This window comes from Hibiscus syriacus, unplaced genomic scaffold (genome assembly GCF_006381635.1).
Source record: "Hibiscus syriacus cultivar Baekdansim isolate YM2019G1 unplaced genomic scaffold, ASM638163v2 tig00013285_pilon, whole genome shotgun sequence".
NCBI lineage: Eukaryota > Viridiplantae > Streptophyta > Magnoliopsida > Malvales > Malvaceae > Hibiscus > Hibiscus syriacus.
The window spans coordinates 1,138,794-1,162,696 of NW_024062299.1; the positions used below are offsets into that span (position 1 = coordinate 1,138,794).

A 23,903-nucleotide genomic window follows, 5' to 3' on the forward strand; every position below is an offset into this window, starting at 1 on the left:
AACATCTCAATAGATATGATAGGTAGAGTGGACAGTTGTGACGAGATTGAGTATGAGAAAATGTCTCATCTACGAGAGATATTAATCTTATATCAGAAAGAAAAAGATAAATAATAAAGTTTAAAAATAGTGACGTTGTACACCTTATCGTATATATTTTTTATCACATAACAAAAACTTCCATATCCATCACAAATGTATATTTTTTTTTCTTCTTATAATTTATTTCTTTATCAATTGAATCCTACTATGAAATTTTGAATCAAACTAAACAAATTCTAAATTCATCTTCTGAGGCCCATTTTATATAAAAATCCAACATCTTAAACCTTTAGTGAGAAACAAGGCCCATATTCATTAACCCCCTATATCTCATAAACCCTACTCGAAGGATCTTCCAAAAGCAATATCATATTTCGTTTCGTTTCTTTGCTAATATCCCCAGAAGACAAGCATGAACTCCACAAGGCTGTTGTTAAACTCAAAATCCCAAGCTCCATGTGGATTTTTTAGCCGATTTTATTATACAAACAGGGTCAATAAAGCCACTCTGTATTCCAGAATCAGTCCTTTGGGAGGCCCCGACAAAAGCGTCGAAGCTGAGCTTGAAGATTGGCTCAAACATGGGAACAACATTCGAGTCGCCGAGCTGCAACGCATCATTCAAGATCTTCGGAAGCGAAAACGCTTCACTCAAGCTCTTCAGGTTTGGGTTTCTTTTCATGATGGTATCATATTAGGTAGTGGAACATTCGTGAAAACTGAATGATGCTGTTGACTTGAATTTTCTGCTTTAAACAGCCAAGATATATTTTGATATCATCAGCGCCAACTAGTTTCCGAGATTTGTTTTCATAATTCGAATTATTTGAAAATAAGGAAATTATTGATTTGAAATAATGTCGAAATCGGATAGCTGATGCAATGGTGATGATTGAGTAAAATGTGAGGCTTTGTTTTCTAGAGTCAACTCTCGATCTGCAAAATTTAGTATGTATTTGAATGGAATCATGAACATAGCAGATAAGAGAGAAAAAAGTCACGATTTTGAAAGATTGATTGGTTTACTCGACTGAATTAGTTTAAGTTAGTCATTTTGATCTATCCTTGTAATATTTGATTAGATTCTCAACTATTGATATAATTGTTTCGATCGTTGCTGAATGCTCCACATTGTTGCCTAAAGTGGTGGATGAATGAATGTGAACTGTTTCTAGACCTGCAAATATAAACTTGTTATTTAAGGTTGATTGTGGCTAGTCGCTTGATGCTTTTCTGGGTGGTGTTTGGTACATATTTGCATGAAACTTTCGAGTTATGGAGTTGCTATTTTAGTTTGTAATTGAATCTTCAAACTTCAAACCATTAGATTATGGCTAAATTTGTTTCTTTTCTGTTACTTTCTGATGTCCAATGGGTCCAGGTTTCCGAATGGATGAATAAAAAGGGTCTTTGTGCCTTTTCACCTACTGAACATGCCGTGCAATTGGATCTCATCGGTAAAGTTCGAGGATTCGCTACCGCAGAAAGCTATTTTAATGGATTGAAGGACCAAGATAAAACCGATAAGACGTATGGTGCTCTTCTGAACTGTTATGTGCGTCAGCGACAGACAGACAAGTCCCTCTCGCATTTGCGGAAAATGAAAGAATTGGGTTTTGCCTCGACAGCTCTTACTTACAATGATATTATGTGCCTTTACACGAATACTGGACAGCATGAGAAGGTTCCTGATGTGATGAGGGAGATGAAAGAGAAGAATGTCTCCCCCGACAACTTCAGTTACAGAATTTGCATCAATTCCGTTGGTTTGATGTCAAATCTCGAGGGAATGGAAATTTTTTTAACAGAAATGGAAAACCAACCTCACATTAAGATGGATTGGAACACTTATGCTGTTGTTGCCAATTTCTACATAAAAGCAGGCCTTACTGAAAAGGCAATCGATCAACTGAAAAAATCCGAACAGAAGCTAGATAATAAAGATGGAACCGGCTACAATCATCTAATATCACTATATGCAAGCTTGGGAGATAAAACCGAGGTCTTGAGATTATGGGGTCTAGAGAAAGCTGCTTGTAAAAGGTATTTAAACAAGGACTTCATTACTATGCTGCAATCTCTAGTGAGGCTTGATGAGTTGGAAGAAGCTGAGAAAGTACTCAAGGAGTGGGAATCATCTGGCAACTGTTATGATCTTCGAATACCGAATATTGTCATTGCTGGGTATATTAGAAGGGGTCTACACGAAAAGGCAGAAGCGATGCTTGAAAATCTGATGGAAAAGGGTAAGACCACCACCCCTAATAGTTGGGGCATCCTGGCAGCAAGTTACCTAGATAAAGGACAGGTGAAAAAAGCTTTTGAGTGCATGAAAGCTGCCCTATCTTTATTAGGGGAGGATAAGGGGTGGAAGCCGAACTTCAGGGTGGTTACAGGCATCTTGGATTGGGTAGGTGATGAAGGCAGTGTTCGTGACACGGAAGAATTCGTTGAGTTGTTGAGGAGAACGATTCCGGTCGATCGAAAAATGTATCATGCCTTGTTGAAGGCAAATATAAGACATGGTAAAAGAGTGGATAAACTTCTGGTCCGCATGAAAGCTGATAAAATAAACGAAGATGAAGAAACAAAAACGATATTAGCCATGAAGTCCAGCTAAATTTCCATAGGTTGGTTCCTCATCAGTCATTGATCTATGTATGTTTTTCCATCTGCTAGCCGTTGTAGTCATCCAGATTCGGAATTTTCTTTTCTTTTGGCAATAGTAGTAAATCATAAATCTCTTTTGGCATTGTTGTTTTGTTTATTTCTACTTTTGAGGGAATAACGCTTTTGGTCGTCAAGGATCAATTGGTAGATTTCAGCAGCTCCAGGAACAGGGTAATCTAAGTTGAGGGAGCTCCAACGTCAAAGAAGGCTTCCTCACACCGTAAGTAGAAAGCTCTCGTCACCGGTGGATTAACCATGGAAACTGAGATATTTACCAAAAGTCGAGGCAAGAATGCTCGGAAATACCATTGTCGAGCAAGAGAAACAAGCTTCATTTTTCAACTAGTGAAGAAAAGAAACAAAGAACAAATATTAACAACTTCGATTTGCAATATGCTAAACGCATGTTGCAAGTGAAATGTTAGCAATGCTTTTGTCGACATTTTTCAATAAAATAAATGAATCTTAAGAACAAAATATAACCAACTACTGATAGTTCTATCCATTTACCAATGCTCAAAGATGCTAATTGTGCATGGATACAAGGAGCTCTACTTAACCAACTCAATGCACCAGTAGAGATAGTTTGAAGGTAAATTAAAACCGACAAATTAAAAAGATTTCCAAGTACTGTAAATTGGCAAACATTCAATTTGGATGACTGAAAAGTCCGGAATTGAACTCAAGGTTTTGTCCCAAAGTCTTATTTTTAAACAAATTGAACCTGCCTTACTCGGACAGTGTCGCTTTCAGCTCACCGTTGTTCCGGAGCTCCAGTATGATATCACAACCTCCAATAAGCTCACCTTTGTAATAAAGTTGAGGAAAGGTTGGCCAGTTTGAGAAGACTTTCAATCCCTGTCTCACTTCATCGTCAGTTAAAATATCAAATGAGCTGAAACTCACACCTTCCTCGTTTAGGGCATTGACAGCTTTAGAGCTGAAACCACATCTAGGAGCATCGGGGGTACCCTTCATGAAGAGCATCACCGGTGAAGATGAAATCAGACTTCTCAGACGGTCCTCCAGCATCTCTTTCTTCTCAATGCCTTTCTCGGTTAAAATCTTTTGAAGCTCACCACTTTTCTGCATCTCTAACGCAATGTCTGATCCACCAATAAGTTCACCTTTAATATACAATTGAGGGTAACTTGACCAATTTGAAAAAACTTTTAGCCCTTGACGAACTTCATCATCTGTGAGAATGTCAAAACTCCCAAAATCGACTTTCTCTTGTTTAAGTATTTCAACTACCTTGTGGCTGAAGCCACACTCGGGCTCATCGGGCTTTCCCTTCATAAACAGCATAACTGGGTTTGAATTAATCAAGCTTTGCAGACGAGAATTTAGGTTTGCACTTAATCCAGTGGGTTCTGCGGTGCCACCAGTTCCTGCTCCACTCCCAACAATATCAACTCCATGATCTATGAAAACTTCTTTAAGTTCACCACTTTCATGCATGGATATTACTATGTCACACCCACCGAGAAGTTCTCCTTTGCAATAGAGTTGCGGAAATGTTGGCCAGTTGGAGAACTTCTTTAAACCTTCACGAACTTCGTTGTCCGATAGAATATCAAATGTTCCAAATTTGACCTTTTCACCCTTCAAAGCAACAATAACTTTTCTGCTAAAACCACACTTAGGTTCCTCAGGGGTTCCTTTCATGAATAGCATTACTGGATGAGAGTCAATCAGCTGCTGCAGTCGCTTCTGAAGTTTGTCATCAAGACCAGTTTGCACTTGATTTTCTGTCTGGGATGAACCATTTACCTTTGCTAAATCTTGGACCGTCTCAAGGACAGTGGGGCCAGCAGCCATCCCAAGACTGGCAGGAGCAGCAGCTTCTCCAGGGACAATAAACCCAACAACCTTGGCAACTTTATTGGCAAGACTGGAAGGATCTGCACCCTCCAATTTATCGAAAACCTTACCATCCTGCCAGAAACAATCAAATGGCCAACCTTACTCATCTTTCAAGAGTGTTTAAATAGAAAAATCGAATACTAACCAAACCTAGCACCCTGAAATAAAACTTCGAGCAATTTATCAAAGGGCAAGATTAAAAGAACAGGCACACAATTTGATAGGCCAGCCTTATCGGTATGAATAATCGATGCCTTTATTCAAGATGGAAAGTGCATTCCTGGGAAAGTTTAGTTAAATTCACTTCTCTATTACTGCTAAGATGAGCTTAGAATGCATGTAGCATTCCACGAAGATTATCTATCATTCAATCATTTTCCTCAAAATGTAACCTACCTTCCATGTTTCCATTTACGACAAACTACAGTCTATTATGATCATAAATTTCCTTTCCCTGATCCCTTGCGTGAATGACCTATATCTAACTAGAGAAAATCTTCCTGTGTGTGTCCAGTGAAATACTCTCAGCCTAGGATTGTCAAATGCAATCACAAGCCGCTAATGATTCCGCAAGAAAATAAGTAATCAGACTGACTTAACAACTAGCATTCGATCATATACATTCATGGATTAAATCAACTTCAGGGTGAATATATATATTGATAGATTCAATGGTCACTAGCACTAAATGAACAATAGTCTTCACACCAAATGCAAGTCTCATAACCTAGAAATCTCCGATGCAAGAAGAAACAACTAATCAAAATTGCCGACCTTGTTACCGACAAAATAAGTATCAGACAACAACATTCGGCAATTATTTTCACAAAATCTTTTGCTCTTTTCTCGACATAATGGTCTAAAACGCATTCAAGAATACAATTTTATTTTGTGCTAGCATTCGCATATATAAAACGTCAGCGACCGGAGCAGTACATACAAGCAGAGCTAAGAAATCAACCTTTAAAATTTACCCTCTACTGGAACAGCCATATAACAGAGTAATATCATTCAACTATTACAAATCAACACCACAACAAAAAATCGATAAAGGTTACTTATTTATCAGTATATACTTAGAAATAGCCAACTCTAATTCAAAATTATAAAAGATTTAATCCCATCAATAGAGTACACTGAAAAAGAAAAAACACCCATCAAAATATTTACCTTAAAGAAGACGAAGAAAGGCACAGCAGAAACCGAGTATTCCTCAGATATCTCAGGCTGTTCTTCAGCTGCTACCTGCAAAACAACAATCATCACCCATCGAGCAAAAAACATTTTTTTTCATGACAGAGAGAAGAAAAACAACGGAAAAAAAAGAAAGCATTCAATCTCAAACACGGAAATTCGAGGTTTAAAAAGGGAGTAGAAGAGGAACCCTAAGGAAGTGAGCGTTGGGGAAATCGATGGAGAGATGGGAAAAGACTTTGTCCATGTGCTTTGAAGCCTCACACCACGAAGCCCAGAAGTGAAGGATAAGCGGTGCGCCACTCTGGCGCAACCCATCGAGCTCAGCCTTTGATTTGACATCTTTTACTGAACCACCAGTACCACCTCCACCCATTGTTGTTTGGATTATTGAGTTTGTTTATTCTTCTCTGTTTCAAACAGAAATAGAGTGGAGATTTCTAGACGGCGCTTATAGAAAGCCAAAATATTCCACCTTTTTTGGTTCTTTCTTAATGCCTTTATCATAGGCCACTCGGAATAGTTCCTCAGCTCCGAGTCGAACAGTTATTTCCATTTAGGTCTTTTTCAGATCCTAGATTTCGTGCTTTGTTTCTACGCTATTAACGAAAAATAGGCCATTTAATTAAGATCAAATTATGGTTTGGTACCTATAGTTTGTTTAAATTTTGGAGTTAGTCCCTATGTAATAACTTTTATCAACAGTTACAAGCAAATTGGGGGGGGGGGGAAATATTCTTTTTCCTTTAGAATTTTGGTAGAAAAATATATTCTCTTTCTCTGTAGAACTTTAAAATTTGATTTTACAGACATTTTAGAATTAAAATAAAAAAAATAAAAATTTATACTTAAAGAAAAATAAATCTCGGGATGATTGACAGGCTGCCAATTAGGTGTCGGTTGATATTTTATGGCTTGAGCGTGGAAACCTAACTTGAGGCATGACCCTCTCTACTCAAGACGATAACTATATTAACTATTATTGCAAAAGGGGCATTAAACCTTGTTCATATAACCCCAATCAACACAGAGGCCAACATGAGAGCACATGCAAAGCTCAAAAACATGAAACACATAACAGCATTAACATACGGCCCCGAATTCAGATTATGTCCGAATTACTCAGCTTCACCATTTAAACGCATCGAAACCAAAATGACGATATTCTCCGACTGTTTCGATAAAAGCTTCTTCGTTTTTCAGTGTCCCTCGACGGCGGTGGCGGCTTCCGCCCAATTCGTAGCACTGCCTGTACGAGGAATGCTCGGGAATCTTGTAAGCAAGTCCACTTGAAACATTACCCCACAGATGTTCCCATCTTCATCTTCACGAGTTGTTGCTTTTACCTTGTGGAGTGGATGATCAACGCTTATGAGGCCGTTGCCATTTATGAAAATGCAGCCTATAATTACGGTTTTAGTGTACCATAAATCGGAAAGATAATGTCGAACAAGTAAACAATATTGCAAATAATAACACAACTTGAAGGGTATACCTTGTATATATCCATGTATGAAGGGTAGGAATGTTTGAGATTTGATATAAGACAGTTAACAATGTTATCAACATGAATATACTGATAAGTGACATCATGAAAAACAGTTGAGAGCAAATCATGTCATATTAAAATAAAAAAAATTGATATAGTAGAGGGACCAAAATCAGAATTGGTCCAATACTTTTTACCTGGAGGAAATGAGGCAGAGGATAATACCAGGGAGCCATCTCCAGCCATTCCCCATTTAAGTTCAAAGCTTCCTTCGCGGTCCTAATCAACAATGTTGTATAAAATCACGTTATAAAGTTTAGGGAAAACTATGTAAGTGAAGAAAAAGAATGCATTCAAGAACAGAGCAACATCGAGAGGATCAAATTGTTAACTTTAAAAGTATAAGGGTTTGTTAAGTATTTTAAGCTTACTCTGGCCACTAAGAGGGTTTTAGATTTAGCATAAAAAGAATGAAAGCAAATTTTCCTTCAAGGTCTTTAATGACTTGATCGGGTGGATAAGGAGCTCGGTCTCGAAGAACCTTGTAAGCATCGACGACGAGCATCGCTTCCATTGCTTGTCTTGACAAGCCATAATGTCGCCTGAGTTCGCAGATGTTCACCAGAGTCCCGGTGAAGAGGCAGAAGATGTCATCCGTGACAAACATGGACCTGCTGTTACATATTCCGACGTAATCAAATAACGAAACAAACATGAAGGGGGATCGAAATTCGAATACCTTTGGTGCCAAGGATTCCGAGATTCATGCGACAGTGTCATGAAATTCCCATTTGAAAGGTGGTAAAAGGTAGACTCCGGCCACAACAACCTGAAAGCCTCCGAGATATCTTCCCGAGTTCTCTTACGATCCAAGCCACTCGAGGGAAGTCCAAGCTCCTCCGGTGGATTTCCGATTGCTTTCTCGAAAATCGCCAACATTTTTCCCATGAATCTTACTGAATGCACACACTAAGCTTATCTCTAATCGCTGTAGCTTTTGTAACTGAAAGAAATGATGATGGTGCCATACACAAGGTTACAAAAAAAACGGATGGCGTTGGGGTCTGTGCATGTAGCACTCAGAGCCTTGCATGCAGCACAGCTCAGAGCCTTGCATGCAGCAATGGTGGCCAAAATTTCTGGTTTGTTTGCGGTTTCCAAGAGAAGAAAACAACAGAAATGATGGGGTTCTTCGGAAAAAATCAAACTGGACAGCCAGATCAATTGATAATGAAGGCAAACTAGTATTGTTAGCCGTTTCGGTTTGCTTCTCTAATCGAGTCTGTTAGCTTATTTGGAGTCTGAATCGTGTTCCTGGCCAACGAGTTAACTTTGATAAAATATGTGTTGCTGACACTTGCTGTCGTGGATTTGGTTCAGGGTTTTCTTGGTCGCCTGTGAAATTATCTTGGACTGCCTATCGTTGTTAGCGGTGGTGGATCTAGAAACTAAATAATAGGGGTTCAAAATTTTAATAGCCTATTCTAGAAAATTTTGGGTATACAAATTTACTTATTTTTTTCTATTCCCATTAACAAATTAAACTAAATTTAGTGTGCAATGGCTCCCTAGAGAGCCATGTACATCCGTTCCTGTAACCCATACGAGCCATTCTATTTTCCACCACATGAATTTTGCCAATCTTGTTGCTTTTAAGCATTGCTATTGGTCAATCAGTATGCTTGACAGGACAGACTTGATCAAATATAAATGTCTACATCCCACCTTTTGACAAAGTAGCTTCGATTTCCAATCTGCAGTATCGCTTGAGTTTTCTCGATGGGGTTGGAAGAACTTACTGTGTTTTCCCAAATGTCCCAGCTGAATACCTATGCACTTCCCTTCTTCAAAGGTGACTTTAAACCTTACAAAAGTATCAAAATTTTCATTAAACCTCTCAATTTTTTTTAAAAATATATTAATTATGCTCCAAATTATTCCGTCATGATCCGCTAGCTTTTAAATGTGTCAAAATCATACACAAAACGAAGATACATGTATTATTAAACATATTGTACAATTCATGTTTATTTTGTTTAAATGTTCTGTTTTCATCGTGTGACGAAAATTGACAAATTCATTGCTAGTAACGATGTAGAACGAGAATGATGTTCCCCTTTTGCAATTCTATGTTGCAAGGATCTTTGAACCACAGGCAGCAAGAGCATGGTTCCCTTCTTTGTACACAAGATTCCCTCTTACAAATGTAGCCAACACATTCCCAGAAAGTCTTTTGCCTATGTAGGCAGAGATACTCTGCACTCGGAAAGGGGAGAAACATATTCCGGCTTAAGAATCAAACCAAACACGAACAAGAATCATATATGGAAAGGGATAATAGAGAATGTGAGATACATACCGGATTTTTAACAAACATTCGATAATCTTCATTCAGGTCGAACTCAACTTCAGGTTCCCAGACAACAATGTCTGCATGGTTTCCGATTGTAATGGATCCCTAAACAATGTAGTTACCATTCTCTAGATCATTCACTCATGGCGCACCGGAAAAGGAAAAATCGATAGAACTGTGTATGTAAAAGCATGGTTTAAGATAATTGACCTTCGAATACAATCTGGCAAACTTCGCGGGCCTTTCGCTCCACCATGAAACTAACTGTTCCAATGTTATTCCGAATTTCTGTCCGTACGACCATGTCACAGGAAGAACAAACTGCAGATGTCTCAATTGAAAGGCTATCAATTAGCGTCCACCAACTATACTACCAAGTAAGAGTAAATAATGATCAAAGAGAGAACACAAGAAAATGATGGAACTGCATAACAATATGAAACAGACAAAAGTGGGATTCATCAGATTTCAACCTTGAAGCGAGAGAGATGATACTATTAAGTGTTATGGTAATTTACAAGTCAAATTTCTTTGAAAATTAGTGTAATATTCAGAAAGTGATGTAACCATAAGATGATATAAGAATTTTATATACAGAATAAAGAAAACAGTTACTTGAGATCGTTTTTCTTTTAATGGAAAATTACCGACCTGTATAGATGATATACCGCCCCAAGCCTTCAAAAAGTTACCATCGTTCAGGAGTTTAAGTTCTGGGATTGACGGTGAATGATCTGAACTCAGCATATCGATATGTCCTTCCTGGAAGAGAAAAGCGACGGTATTAACAAAATGAACACACGATAACTAGTTACACAAGAAAAATTGCTGGCAATACCATTAAAGCATTCCATAGTTTTTCTTTATTGGCTGCATCACGGATAGGTGGGGCACACTTGAAACGAGTATCTCCTTCAGGAATTTCTTCTGCTGAAAAAGCTAAATAATGAGGGCAAGTCTCAACAGTTATGCTGTCACCTCTCCTTTTTGCTTCCTGATCCATTCACATTGAAAGTTCAATATCAGAAATGTCCATAAGCACTAATTTATTCGCAGTGAGAAGAATAGGGCTACGATTAAACAAGGAAGTTCTATTAGAGATATTTTCCAGTATGAATACCTTTATAAGATCTAAGGAAGAACTGACATCAGACAAATGAACAACATGAAGATGAGCACCTTCTGCCAGACCTCCAATGCTTGTGTCCTTCGTAACAGTCAAAAGTTCTCTAATAGCTGCCTCCTCCCTGGATGAGAAATCAAGATTAAACTAAACAGTGTAAAGAAACAGAATTTAACGCTTAACAAATTTGTGCAAAACATGTATAGAACCATCCCTAAGTAAAAGTAGTTAAACATCCCTTACTAGCGAATAAAAAGATAGAAAATTCAAACTTACATGGAAGGCGGCCTTGTCTTAAGATAAGTTGAATATAATCGAGGATCACCACCATCATCTTCAATTTCTAAGTGGTTCTCGATAGCTGGTTGAATCTCAGAATGTACAAGTAAAGGTCTCCTGTATTTGGCCAATACGGACAGGCCAGCCTAAAGTAGCAAATTGATAAGAATTACAGTAGATAAACTAAACATTACCAATTTTTTACAAATTGATTAAAATAACTTCATCAAAAGACTACTATTTATGCATTATTAAAATAATAAAGAACATAGAAAAAGAAAAAGGAGACAGAAATGCAATTATGCAAATGTGCTCTGGTTCAAAAGGAAAGAAAACCGGCATTATTATCAGTTGAGTGCAATTCAATAATCAGAAACGAACCTTAATATGAGTAGCATCTGTCATAGGAAAGTCATTGATCCCTGAAGGGCACATAAAAGACTGCAAAGATAGAACATAAAAGTTGTAGGATAAAATTTCAATGTCAAAAATGATTAACCACACTATTACAGAATATCGCCCATTATCTTTGCAAGGGGAAAAAGGTTTCAGAAAGAAGGGAGTTAAGTTCTAATGATGTCAATAAGTTCTCAACTTAATGCACATTATGTCTAGGATCCAGAGCAACACCCATCAATTGGGAATCACTTAAGTTCATACATGACATGACATCAAGGTTATTCATACAATACTATTAACTCTAAGAAAATACAAAGACACAACCTTCAATATATTATTGGTGGAATAACTACGCAAATGATGTATAGCTAAATCATCTCATTAGATGCTTACCTTCAAACCAAGGGCACCAGCATCTAAGAGGGCTTCCAGAGTTGTTGCATTGAATGCGTTTTCAGGGACTAGACCTCCCCAAAAGCCTGGTAATGGTAGTTTTTTAGACTTAAGTCTTTGAAGTAGTGATTTATTAAGGTAGAGTTCACGGAACATACCAACATCAACATAAATACTCTTTTCTGCAGCCTCAATCTGTCAAGAAAAAAAGTTGTTCAAATAGATTATATATAGCATATCAATTAGGTTGCCACATATATGTACTATGCATACCTTGAGTTTCAATGTTTCTGCTGAAACAGTAGAAGGAAAGTTATTTAGAGGCATGTCAATCAATGTTGTAATGCCCCCTGCACATAAAGAGTTATAGAAAGTTAAGGTGCATAAAGTGTGGCAGACCAAAACAATCATGAAAGAAATATTCCAAATTCCGTTAGCACTACACCAAAGGAATAATAACACATGAATATATCTGTTGATCAAAGAGGAAAAATAGGGAAGAAAAACATATTTATCTGAACAACCAAATCCAATCATAAACACTTTAGGCTTTCGGTAGCCAAAAAAAAACTAGAGAACTGTAAAGTTTGCTCAAAGAAGGTGCATTTATAATTTGTATTTATTATCAAAGGAGACATCAGTGCAAGTTCATTATGCTTTATACATATAAAGCAAGATACCTGCAGCAGCTGCTTTAGTCCCTGAAGGAAATCCCTCCCATTCAGCCCTACCTGGATCATCTAGATGTGCATGCCTACCATGGACAAAATGTAAGCACTGTAAATTTTCCTTTTGACCACATCTACTTCCATGCTTAAGCATTTATCTATCTCAAGTATTGCTTAGAATTTACACTATGTTTGATAGCAAGAAAGGAAATTGGAGGGAAACAGAAAAGTTGAAGAAAGAAAAAAGGAACGAGAGGAAAGTAAGCTATTTTTCCTTCGTTGTGTTTGGTCTTAAAGATGAAACTAAAATGAACGAAAGGGGTTAAAGGGTAAAGTTGAAGGAAAAAAATTAAGCTGAATAGGTTTCCATTCATGGAAGGACTGAAATCAGAGCAAAAGTAAGGCTGCAAATCCGCCCATTTTCCCACAGTCTTATTTTTTCGCTCCCAGAACTCGAAGGAAATGGTAGAAAAGTTCGATTTTAGTTCCATTCCCTTTCCTTCCTCTTTCCTTTTCTACCAAGCACAGTGCTATGATATCTATTTACAGTTGAAGAAATGAACAAATTGTGAATGCATTACGTAGCATGAATGTCAAGAAAACAAGATCTAACATCTTACACGTCGATCAAGCCAGGCATGACAACCGCATTACCATAATCAAGTACTTGTTTAGATTTTCCATTCCAATCTTTGTCCTCAACTATTGATATGATATTCCCTCCCTTTACCTCCACTGTCCATTAAAGCATTCAGAAAATAAATAAAACAAAATGACTATTAAGTACCAAGTACAGCAAAATGATCTTATCAACAACACAACAAACTAGATTCCAATGTTTCCTCTCACAAATCCTCATATGCAAAACCAGTCAAATTACATACCTGCACCAGAAATAATCCCTTGTGGAGTCACAATGCGCTTGCTTGCAATCCAATAGTGACTATGAGGAAGAAGACTGCAACCACTTTGAGATGGCTGTCAAACTCAAACGTAAAATCATAATTTTAGTTTCACCAATTGATCAATTTACAATATCGAAAACAATAATCTATAACTACAGATTGCCTCAAAGAGAACCAGGTCCAGGATGAAAGTCAACTTAAGTCATTCCATAAAGCAAACCAAAGCTAAGCTAAAATTACATAATCATTTCATGATTACGATGTTTGAAATCCATCAAAATTCTCCTCTAGTTTTGAGATTCTCAAACCACAATCCTAGCAAAACCAGAAACTAAAGACAGTCAAGAGAACTGAAAATTTCCATTTCATCCGTTCAATTTCTCTTCGATGTCAATTTTTTCATATAAAAAAATACAAATATTTAAGAATTAGAGTAACATCAGAAGATACCTTGGAAGAATCCTGAATGTAGAAAAGGAAAAGAAAAGAAGCGAGCAGCGCTAACAGAGGAAAGAGATTCCATTTTAGCAAGTCCATATCTCTTCCTGCTTCCCTACTTCCACTTCTCTATCTTGCTTTTGTTAGTGAGGGGGGAGAGAGAGATCCACGCCTTGATACACGTGTAGATGAATCTGAATTAGTGGTTAAAATTTGGTTTAAATATTTTATATGTCGATTTACTCTTTAAAATTTTACAATTAAATCCTTATACTTTATGTTTTGGAAATTAAGTTATTATACTTTATGTGTCATTGTTAATATTTTTTTATTTTGCAATAGTATTATTTCCAATAGACAAAGGCTAGGGTTAGGGATAAACCTAAGATTTGGATCCGACGAGTTTGAATTTGATTCGATCTTATAAAATTGTTTTAAAAAATCAAGTTTAATTCAGGTAAGGTCGAGTTCGATTTTAAGGTAAAAAAATATTTAACCTGAAAAAATAATATAATTATTCATTATATATTAGAGATAATTGCAATAGTACATCTCTCTTTATGTTTTTTCAATTAGGTTCTTATTTTATCTAATAAAAATATCATTATATATATTTATGTTGGGTCAGATGTGAGTTTTTATCCTTAAAAAATTAAGCCAAATTTTGGGTTTGATAGAGCATCTCTAAATATGTGTTAAATCGAATAACGAGTGAAAGAATAAAATGTTTTAATCAAATCTCAATTGATTAAAAACTCAACTCAACTCATACTCAACCCTAACCAATACCTTAACTTCACAATCATCTTAATCCTACCAAAATGACATATGAACGATAGGTTTCTCCATTTCTATTGAGGTATAATGTAAAAAAAATATTATTAATATTTGATTAAATAATCACTTTTAACTCTTATTCTTTTTCTTTTTTCTTAAGTGCTTTGACCTCAACATTTCATATTAGGATAAAATGGTCACTAGTTGAATGAAAATTGTTAGTTGACTAACTATCAACTCTTGATATGTAACATATGTCACATCATTTTTACTTTAAATATTGTCATGTGTCATGCTATGTCATTCTTTTCAACATGTGACATATATCACATCATCACTTTTGACATGTGATATGTATCCCGTATTATGCTATTATTTTTTATACATGACATGTCACATCATCACTTTTTAATATATGATATATATTGCATCATCACTTTCAACGCTTTACATGTTTTATGCCATTATTTTTTTACATTTAACATATACTACGTCATTACTTTAAACATGTGACAGTCTCACATCAATAGTATACATAGATTATTAGTTATTTAATGGTTTACATCTATTCAGATGACTCAAATAATTAAAATAAATATAAATTAAAATGACTATTTTATCAAATTTTAAATGTGAGTTTTGACATTATATCTTCTATTAAAGCCTTATTACCTATTTTTTAAAAGAAGATTTGATATTTTATGTGAATTTTAAAAATAAATTAAGATATATATATGTTTAACCTATCAATTACTACTAAAAAAATATTCTAAACAAATCCTTAAAATTCCTTAAATTTCATAGGAAACAAAAACAACTAGTGGGTGTGCTAAATTTTAGCTTGTAATTTGATTTTACCCATTACCTTAAACACTTATTATTATTAAAATATTTATTTAAATATTAGATTACGTGGTGATAAGCCAGTGGCTAACAGAAAACGCATAGTTTTTGCCACGAATAAACCAACTGTCGCTAATTACCGCCTTTCTCTATAACAAAAAACAGTTATAATTTGAATCATCGGAGGCGCCGTGTTTGGATACAGAGAAAAGAAAGCAAGCAAGGTAAAACGAAAGAGAAAATGCTACCTCAACAATGGGCTTCGCAATGTGGAAATCATTGCACTAAGAAATACACCAGTCTTACCGAAATTCCTTGTAAAATTCCTCTTTTTTCATTGTCTGCTTTTAAATTATACGAGTTTTTCAATATCCGTTAAAATAGATATATTTATTTGATTATTACGTTATTTTTAATTAACTTAGCTTTTGAATTGGTTGCATTTTAGTTCTGGCATCTGCTGGTCTTTTTTAAATTAATGTATGTTTGTTCCTTAATTTCGGTTTTAATTAATGATAGTATGATATATGTGTGTATATAGTACTATGAATTGTTTACTGTAGTTGTTATGATGTATTGATTGTAATTGTAATTCATCTGTTATTAAATTATGAAGTTATGATCATAGAGCTGCAACATATTTGATTTTTAGTTTACTTAGATCGATCATGTGTTGGTTGTCCATTCACCCTACTAACTATGGTGAGTTTCTTGTAGGGAGAGTGTTCTGCAAAAAAGGATGTGACAACGATGCAGATACATGGGAAGAATGTAAGCAGTTTTGTTTCTGTTGTGCTTGAAATTTCTAAGCTGTTTCCTTGGAAAAATTTCCTGTTACATTGGATTTGGTTTTGTTTAGTCAAATAATTACCAAACATCAGTGCAATGTTACTTGCCGATGTGAGTGTCGGATACGTGTGTATATCCGACATGGCTATCATTAGTTTTTTCTGATTTTTTCATGTATATGGAGGATCCTTGGAGGTCATTTCCCCATATACATGTGTCAATTAAGTAACACACATAGTTACTTCTAGAAAGATGGAGTCCGAGCAACATAGCATCAGTGTTTTGAAGTCCCATGTTCGGATTTCCAATGCTTAATTCGTATCTGCTAAGAATTAGTCTCAGAAGGTCTCATTTAGGTGAGTTTCTGATTATAGTTTGAGCATCATTTCTTATAGGAAAGATGAGGCAAGTTAAAGACAAAGCAGGTCATTGAAGCTACAGTGACAGTACACAGCACTGTTATATAGGCTATTGAGAATGATTGTTCACTATTGATTAATGTGTCACGCATTTAGTTTTATCTGGATTATTCTGTTTAGAAAGATTTCATCAATTGGAAGAATTCTTTAAGCAACCTTTATAGACATAGAGCTTTACATTACTAAGATACAGTAGCAAAGTAATATATACATTGGCAGCTGATTATATATCTAAAAGTGCTAAACATCATGGGCTTTTCAGGTATATCAGAGTGCACTGATTTATGCTATAAGGCTCCTGTGTTAAAGGATCAGCAATGGAGTTCTTACATTGATCGTTCTCCTGGAGCTGTCAAACAATCTGAGGTATTTAATATTTTAGTCATTTTTTACCTAGCATTTTTACTCATAAACCATGAATTTTGTCTTTTACTTCTACTTTCCATGCTTAGTATGATTGAACTGCTGTTTGGTGAGCCATTAGATTGTGATGTGGTGGCTTATGTCTCCTCTTCATGAGCTGACTTGTTTTGTAGAATGAGAGCTAATCTTTTATGAACTTCTGAACGTCTGATGCTATGCAAACTTAGTCGATGCAAAGCTGGTACTAGGAAAACTATATTGCAGTTTTTAAGTTGGGCGTTTCTCCTCTTATGTTACTCGGAGCTTATTGGGTTGCAATTGATTGTTGGTATAGACAGGTTGAGGCACACAAAATTTGGTTGTAATGCGGTAATATTCTTTCTTTGATGCATTTTTTTTGCACCTAAGAGTTGATAACTATTGATACTACTTGATTATAATCAGAAAAGAGATGAAGCGGGGAATCTCTTTGGCGGGGCCAAAACTGAACTAATTTTTTTTTGGAGGGGCCAACATACAATATTATCATTATATTAATCAAAGATTTTATAATTTCTAAAGGGACTAAAGCATAAATTTTCCATTTTTGGGGGTCCAAGGCCACTGCCTCCCTCTAACGCTGTCCTGGTTTAGAATGTTTTTGGAAGGGCAATGAATTCAAACAGAATGTGGGATATATACTTGAATTCAGTGTGCAAAATAGGAAATTCCGTTACAATGACAACTTTTTCCAATATACCCTAAACTAAGTGGTTAAAGTGTTTCAGTTTCTGTTCAATGCCAAGGGTGTATGCAATTGCATAACCAATAGGAATTCGTATCACATGGCAATTGTATACTCGGAAATAATGAAAGAAGCACTATTTTCGGACAACCATGACTGATAATTTCATTTTTCTTCCTATATGCAGGAATGCTACACTGCTTGTCTAGCTGGCTGTGGTTACAAGGTTGGTTTATTCTATCGTATTTGAAAGATTAGTCATTCACTTTCTTTGTCGCCTTGGATTTGCGATGATGTTTTTATACATATACTGCAGCTCGAGCTGTGTAAAGATGACGACGATGAAGAAACACCAACTGGTCCTTCAGAGGAGAAGCTGCTAAATCCTCCTGCCAGTAAGCCTGGTGTAGCTACCAAAAAGCAATCAAGCTCAATGGCATAACAACAGGTGTGAAAACATAAATTATGAATATAAGTTATACCTCAATAAATTGTTAGCTGAATAGTCTGCAAGGAGATTCATCATGTTGCAGGCATGCAATTATTGGCTGACATTGTCTTGGGGCTGTTTTGGCGAATAAGCATAGTTTCTTTTTTTCCTCCCTTGTGGCCTTAGTTAACCTTCAAACCAACATGTCTAGTTTTCTGGTTCTCCACTGAGATATCAACGAGACATGCCCTTCCGATCTTGTTTATGATAGATTGTTGAGATTCGATAATTTTCGGAATTTTGTTATCTGAAAATGAAACTTTGCTGTATAGTTTTGATTGCATTTGATTGTGGCTCATCCTTAGTAATGAAGTTCTGGACACAATAACAAACTGCAGGGGATAAGTCCCTGTGATACAATGGTGCGACCGAGTAGATATTCTCGTGAAATCCGTAAATTGTTCCATGAAAGGTTTAGATATTTAAAAAAAAAACTTTTTATTGTATAACTATTAGTATCCGACCTATTGACAGCAATTTAAGCAAACACGAGCGAGTTAAACCACAAGTCGAACAAAGAGCATGAATAACACTATTATTCTTAACAGTGTAAGGTTAACATATCTTCCATGTTCGTCCAGTTGACATGTTTTGTTTAATAATTTTTAAAATCATAATATATTTTATTTTATAAGTTTATTTAAATGTTTCAAATAATTAACTAGCTATTTAATTTCATAATGATATTAAATAATAATAATTTTGACTTATTTTGTAACATGTATGAATCTAATCTCACATATAAAATTATTTAAAATAATATAAAAAATATATTAATACGTACGTTATTATATTAACATAAGTCTTTGATACGTATTATTTTTTTTATAAAAATTATATAGTTTTGATGGTAATTTATGTGTAATTTAGCCTTAGGCTAGCCATTCTATTAAATACTATTATCACACACGGCTGACCTATTATCGATGACTAAAGATGAAGAAAGTGAAAATAAGCTAGGCGGTTCAGTAGGCCCATTACTTGCAACGACGTCGTATAGAGCTTTTTCTCATAGCTTGCTCGCGCGCCGCTACTACAGAGGGAACAAGAAAAACTAATAATTTTCATTTTATGAATGCTGGATTCGAATTCGAGTTCTCGGGTCATTTCAATCCAGTTTCCATTGTACGTCAGTAGGCAAAAACAAAAACCCTAGAAATCGAAAGAAGAAGAAAGGGAAAGAAAATGCCTCAGGTGAAGATAATCGCGAAGAATTTCATGGACATGGTGGCTTCGTTGCCCGCCATTAAGCTGGACATGCTCTATCGTAATCAATTCATTTGCGAAGCCATTCTCAGGTCTCTCCCCTTTTAATAATAAACATTGGAGAGGCTAATCAATTTCTGAATCGATCGAGTCGTTTGTTTATCGTGTAGGTCGCTGCCGCCTCTGGCGAAGAAATACGTACTACAGATGTTGTACATCGATGATCCAATAACATCCAAGTCGTTGCAGGAGTGGGTGATTGCTGATGGATCCTCTAAGCACAAGGTTTCCATCGATCGGTTGATTCAGTTAAGAGTATTTGAAGTAATTGATCGGTAAGCGACTGCAGTTGCTTTTGGCTTCATTTACTTACTTTTTTGTGGATCTTCTCTTTAAATAAAGGGGCTAGCAGCTTAAGCTTAGTCTGGAAAAAAACTTGTTTCTTTTTTCTTATTACTGTGCATAATAGGAAATTGGTCGTATGTGCTGATTGGATTAACCAATCTTTATCTTTTGGTAGGAAGAAGGAAACAACTTACAAGTTAAATCCCACATTTCAGACTAGTCTCCGGAAGCATTTGATATATGGGTAAGTTTTCCTTGTTTTGTTAGTTTATACTATACTTATTTTCTTTTGCACTTGTCAAAATGTAACAGGCTAAACTTTGGCCTCTGTTATGTATTATGAATTTACAATTACATACTTGCAAAACTTTCAAATTTTCCTGTTTAAAATTTATTCATCTTATCTGGTATTTCTTCATTTAAAGTCAATTCTATTGCTCACTTAATTGCTAGATTCCTTGTGTTGTGTTGTTGTAGTAGTTATATAAAGGATTATAATTTTGCAGTGGGATTTTGCCGAGAGAACCAATGCCTCCAAATGTTATTGCAAGACTTCCAACCTCGGAGGAACTAGATGCCTATGCCCTTGAGCAATGGGAGGTGTGACTTTCACGTTTTTTTTCATTGTTTTACTGGCATAATTTATGTTCTTAATGGTGGTGTATGTGATGTGGAATTATACAATTACATTTGCTATTTGCTCAACCGTTTTAGTTATATTGTTTAAGCTGCTTCTTACTTTAGCTTCGTTAAGCAGTGTTTCTTGCTGCAACTTATAAGTTCAGGACAAGCTGAAAAATCATCAAGCTTCAGCTCTTCCATGATGAGAATTTTTCAGCGTGGCTTTTTACGTCAAAGGTGTTAAATCCTACCATTCACTTTAGCTTCATTTAGTTTACCTTATAGATATTTAGGGTTCTATATCTCATGTTTGGTGTCATGATTTCTATATTTCTGCTTCCGCAGAGAGAAAGAAGCACCAAGATTAACTGAGAGTGGTTTCCAGTTCTTGGTGTGCATCATTTAACTCATGGTCCCTTTGCCTCATTTTTGGTTGCCTCTTGCCTGTCACCTAAAATTAATTCTCATATGTGAAATTTACAGCTGATGGATACAAGTGCGCAGCTTTGGTATGTTATCAGAGAATATATCTCCAATTCAGAGGTACATTTCATGAGATATTTTGGTGTTTCGCTTGATGCTTGTTTCTTATATATAATGTGTTGTGAAGTTTTGAGTTTTTGCAGAGGAAATTGCCATGGATTTGTTATAAACTTGGTATTGCTTTATCATTATGTATTGTTCTCATAAATACGAGTGTAGTCTTTGGTGTGTGACTGTGCATATGTGCAAATGCAATGCTAGAGCTTGTGTATACTTGTTTTTCTTGTGCATGAATAATTTATATATATATGTTATAACAGCTACTTGTGTAATTTCTGGCCATTGCTAAATGAGATATATGGTTGCATTATTGCATTCATGTTTGTGGATTGATGGATCCATATATTGATCGATTCAATGAATGACAAATAAAAGTTGATTCCTGGTTTCACCTCTTTACTCTAATTGGAGGTCATTGATGCAACTCGAGTTCTGTCATGTTGTAGCATGTCTTTGTATCTTATATTGGACTTTCATCGTTTGGTGCAGGAGCAGGGTGTAGACCAAGCAGACTTAATTGCCTTTTTGCTAGAACTTAGTTTTCATACCACTGGTGAGGTATGCCATATTGATTTTTTAACTTTCCCCTTGATCCATGATTGTTCATGGAAAAGTTTTGTTGGAAGAAGTGTATGCTTTCCATTTGTTTAATCCATTTTGTCTTGGCAAGAATCTACGTTAATCTCCATTTTGTTTTTGGTTTAAACCTTTTGTTGTCTTTTGTTATTTGCACTAGAAGCTTACTCCCTTTTGGTGTGCTTTCTTTTCTTGAGGTTCTTTAAAGCTAATTTCTGTGACACTTTTTTTTTTGGAAATATGCTTTAAATTTGCTTTGTCTTGTCGTAGGCTTATAATTTAGATACACTCACGGATTACCAGACGGCCATGATCAAGGACCTTGCAGACTTGGGATTGGTCAAGCTTCAGAAGGTTCTCCTAATTAACCATATTCTTCCTATAGGATACATATCAAATTGTTTAAAGTAATGATTTATGATGAAACAGTGGTATTTGCATATGTTTAGGGCAGGAAAGAGAGTTGGTTTATTCCTACTAAATTAGCTACCAATCTTTCAGTAAGCTTAGCAGATACAACATCAAGGAAACAAGTATGGCCAATTAAGTTATTTGTGTGAATATATGCCATTATCACTGTTTTCCAAGTAGTGTTACACTTTACTCATTCAGTTATGATGTATTTTCTTCAGGGATTTGTTGTTGTGGAAACAAACTTTAGGATGTACGCGTACTCGTCATCCAAGTTACACTGTGAAATTTTACGTCTATTCTCAAGGTACGAGGTAGTGAATCCTTAAATTTTGTTGTATCAAGAAAATGCTGCATTAGTTGCCTTCTTGAAGAGCCAAATTGCTTTTAGATGGAGTAACAACAAACAATCTTCAAATAATGAGGAAAGTGAATGTTTATCTAGTAATCCCCCCACCCGCGGCGGAAAAAAAGGTGTTTCCATTTATAACTGTTAGATGTCATTTTCTAGAACGTCTCCAAGTAAAATGGAAAGCACCTAGAAATTTCTCATTTTCTTCCAAGGTTTTTGGTTTCTGATGGAGCTAATGTGTGTAAATGCTACGACACAACCTTTTGATTATAAAGTTACTGCCCCTTCAATGACCCCCCCCCCCAAAAAAAAGAAAGAGAGAAAGAGAGCCTCTGAATCAATTTGATGCTATTTTCTGTAGGCGATAGTTACATTTTCCTCATGTAAACTATGTGGCTGTTTCTACTTTATTTAATGCATAGCTTGTTAGTAGTTCTCTTTCTGATCCTCTCTCTCAATCCACTTTCATGGGCTTGTTTCTAAGGTTCAAAGAATTATTACTGCTGTATTTACTTTTTGAATTCTTCCCTAAAACAATAATGTACTCACATTTATAGGGTAGAGTATCAACTTCCAAACCTCATAGTTGCTGCAATAACAAAAGAAAGCCTGTATAATGCTTTTGAAAATGGCATTACAGCCGACCAGGTTAGTATCCATTTGTAGTTGCCCTTTTAGGTCTCAAATTGCAGGATCATTCAAGAACTCAGACGATCAAAAAGATAGTAGCAACTGAAGTTATCCGACATAGTCTAAGCAGCTTATTTTGTTAATTTAACTCGTGAATACAGATAGTTACATTCCTTCAGCAGAACGCCCATCCTCGTGTTGCTGAGAAAGTACCATCAGTACCTGAAAACGTCACAGATCAGGTTAAATACTTAATCTGCTTAAAAACTTTTGGCACTGAGATGTGATTAATTCATTTAAACCGATACATCCCGACTTCAATGGAAGCATATTGAGTGTTGCTAATGTAGGTACTCTTTTGTTGCAGATAAGATTGTGGGAAACTGATTTGCACAGAGTTGAGATGACTCCGGCTCATCATTATGATGAATTTCCTTCAAGGGTAAGTACTCTCAAGCTTCTTCGTCGGAGTGATATATTTCTGATGTCTATGAATGTTATGTGATCATATCTTGGAGTTTTACGTCTTTCTCTATTGGACAGGATGTCTTCGAGGCTGCTTCCGACTTTGCCCGAATGCATTCTGGTTTACTATGGGAGGATGCGAACAAAATGCGAATGGTTGTCAGGGCAGAGATTCATATGCTTATGCGCGAGCATCTTCGCAGTCAAAACAAGTAGACCGCGTGGCCGATCTGTATATCATCCAGGATATCTCCTGATAGTGCATGCAGGCCGAATGAGATCGTTCAGAGTTTTGGTAGCGAAAAGGGTTTAGGGGATACCCTCACCGTGTATTGTATCCACGATGGAGATTTCGACAAAATCACTTGTTAATAGTTTTGTATTATCCAAATCATTTCAGTAGAACAATAGCACTAATGAATGCAAGCAATGTTCGAGGACACTTTTTACTGATCTAAAATCCATTTAAATTATCGGTTCGGTTTCAATTATATTTTAATAATTTTGGTAAATTCGGTTCATGGTTATAG

General features: G+C 35.9%; 6 protein-coding genes across 6 annotated transcripts in view; 4 read left to right on the forward strand and 2 right to left on the reverse strand.

Annotated features, from left to right (window-relative positions):
- Nucleotides 1-416: 416 nt before the first annotated feature.
- LOC120206046 (pentatricopeptide repeat-containing protein At4g21705, mitochondrial-like) lies at nucleotides 417-2,738 on the forward strand. Its single transcript, XM_039205789.1, has 2 exons — nucleotides 417-706; nucleotides 1,424-2,738. Exons 1-2 carry the CDS (start codon nucleotides 455-457, stop codon nucleotides 2,660-2,662), a joined length of 1,491 nt encoding a protein of 496 aa, XP_039061720.1. The 5' UTR covers nucleotides 417-454; the 3' UTR covers nucleotides 2,663-2,738.
- A 599-nt stretch (nucleotides 2,739-3,337) lies between these two features.
- On the reverse strand, nucleotides 3,338-6,234 carry LOC120206048 (monothiol glutaredoxin-S17-like). Its single transcript, XM_039205790.1, has 3 exons — nucleotides 5,963-6,234; nucleotides 5,749-5,823; nucleotides 3,338-4,650 (listed from the first exon to the last, which is right to left on the reverse strand). The coding sequence occupies exons 1-3, from the start codon at nucleotides 6,146-6,148 to the stop codon at nucleotides 3,442-3,444; spliced, it is 1,470 nt and encodes a 489-aa protein (XP_039061721.1). The 5' UTR covers nucleotides 6,149-6,234; the 3' UTR covers nucleotides 3,338-3,441.
- A 2,516-nt stretch (nucleotides 6,235-8,750) lies between these two features.
- LOC120206054 (stem-specific protein TSJT1-like) overlaps nucleotides 8,751-23,903 on the forward strand; it is a 30,091-nt gene continuing 14,938 nt past the window's right edge. Inside the window, exons 1-2 of the mRNA XM_039205796.1 lie at nucleotides 8,751-8,759; nucleotides 22,592-22,601. The gene's annotated coding sequence lies outside the window, so the exon portion shown is untranslated. The remainder of the gene's footprint in view (nucleotides 8,760-22,591; nucleotides 22,602-23,903) is intronic.
- LOC120206051 (allantoinase) lies at nucleotides 9,239-13,973 on the reverse strand. The gene is made up of 15 exons (XM_039205793.1): nucleotides 13,832-13,973; nucleotides 13,361-13,454; nucleotides 13,097-13,211; nucleotides 12,489-12,562; nucleotides 12,082-12,158; nucleotides 11,967-12,003; nucleotides 11,809-11,894; nucleotides 11,398-11,457; nucleotides 11,014-11,162; nucleotides 10,735-10,861; nucleotides 10,453-10,608; nucleotides 10,266-10,376; nucleotides 9,825-9,935; nucleotides 9,621-9,719; nucleotides 9,239-9,517 (listed from the first exon to the last, which is right to left on the reverse strand). The coding sequence occupies exons 1-15, from the start codon at nucleotides 13,916-13,918 to the stop codon at nucleotides 9,389-9,391; spliced, it is 1,512 nt and encodes a 503-aa protein (XP_039061724.1). The 5' UTR covers nucleotides 13,919-13,973; the 3' UTR covers nucleotides 9,239-9,388.
- LOC120206058 lies at nucleotides 15,608-17,999 on the forward strand. The gene is made up of 4 exons (XM_039205810.1): nucleotides 15,608-15,756; nucleotides 16,157-16,210; nucleotides 16,910-17,013; nucleotides 17,922-17,999. Exons 1-4 carry the CDS (start codon nucleotides 15,681-15,683, stop codon nucleotides 17,982-17,984), a joined length of 297 nt encoding a protein of 98 aa, XP_039061741.1. The 5' UTR covers nucleotides 15,608-15,680; the 3' UTR covers nucleotides 17,985-17,999.
- On the forward strand, nucleotides 19,221-23,824 carry LOC120206052 (general transcription and DNA repair factor IIH subunit TFB2-like). Its single transcript, XM_039205794.1, has 15 exons — nucleotides 19,221-19,522; nucleotides 19,601-19,765; nucleotides 19,951-20,019; nucleotides 20,282-20,375; nucleotides 20,533-20,633; nucleotides 20,742-20,787; nucleotides 20,880-20,939; nucleotides 21,429-21,497; nucleotides 21,786-21,869; nucleotides 21,965-22,048; nucleotides 22,148-22,233; nucleotides 22,836-22,926; nucleotides 23,070-23,150; nucleotides 23,276-23,350; nucleotides 23,452-23,824. Exons 1-15 carry the CDS (start codon nucleotides 19,410-19,412, stop codon nucleotides 23,587-23,589), a joined length of 1,356 nt encoding a protein of 451 aa, XP_039061725.1. The 5' UTR covers nucleotides 19,221-19,409; the 3' UTR covers nucleotides 23,590-23,824.

Excerpts from the sequence above, each read along its gene's own strand:
- LOC120206046 (XM_039205789.1), top strand. The coding sequence starts at position 455 with ATGAACTCCACAAGGCTGTTGTTAAACTCAAAATCCCAAGCTCCATGT. Across the intron at positions 707-1,423 it reads GCTTCACTCAAGCTCTTCAG|GTTTCCGAATGGATGAATAA; the intron begins GTTTGGGTTTCT and ends CAATGGGTCCAG.
- LOC120206058 (XM_039205810.1), top strand. The coding sequence starts at position 15,681 with ATGCTACCTCAACAATGGGCTTCGCAATGTGGAAATCATTGCACTAAG. Across the intron at positions 15,757-16,156 it reads CAGTCTTACCGAAATTCCTT|GGAGAGTGTTCTGCAAAAAA; the intron begins GTAAAATTCCTC and ends AGTTTCTTGTAG. Across the intron at positions 16,211-16,909 it reads TGCAGATACATGGGAAGAAT|GTATATCAGAGTGCACTGAT; the intron begins GTAAGCAGTTTT and ends TGGGCTTTTCAG.
- LOC120206048 (XM_039205790.1), bottom strand. The coding sequence starts at position 6,148 with ATGGGTGGAGGTGGTACTGGTGGTTCAGTAAAAGATGTCAAATCAAAG. Across the intron at positions 5,824-5,962 it reads CCAACGCTCACTTCCTTAGG|GTAGCAGCTGAAGAACAGCC; the intron begins GTTCCTCTTCTA and ends GTTGTTTTGCAG. Across the intron at positions 4,651-5,748 it reads CTTTCTTCGTCTTCTTTAAG|GATGGTAAGGTTTTCGATAA; the intron begins GTAAATATTTTG and ends TGTTTCTGGCAG.
- LOC120206051 (XM_039205793.1), bottom strand. The coding sequence starts at position 13,918 with ATGGACTTGCTAAAATGGAATCTCTTTCCTCTGTTAGCGCTGCTCGCT. Across the intron at positions 12,159-12,488 it reads GACTAAAGCAGCTGCTGCAG|GGGGCATTACAACATTGATT; the intron begins GTATCTTGCTTT and ends CTTTATGTGCAG. Across the intron at positions 12,004-12,081 it reads CAGAAACATTGAAACTCAAG|ATTGAGGCTGCAGAAAAGAG; the intron begins GTATGCATAGTA and ends TTTTCTTGACAG.
- LOC120206052 (XM_039205794.1), top strand. The coding sequence starts at position 19,410 with ATGCCTCAGGTGAAGATAATCGCGAAGAATTTCATGGACATGGTGGCT. Across the intron at positions 19,766-19,950 it reads GTATTTGAAGTAATTGATCG|GAAGAAGGAAACAACTTACA; the intron begins GTAAGCGACTGC and ends ATCTTTTGGTAG. Across the intron at positions 20,376-20,532 it reads ATGCCCTTGAGCAATGGGAG|TGTTTCTTGCTGCAACTTAT; the intron begins GTGTGACTTTCA and ends TTCGTTAAGCAG.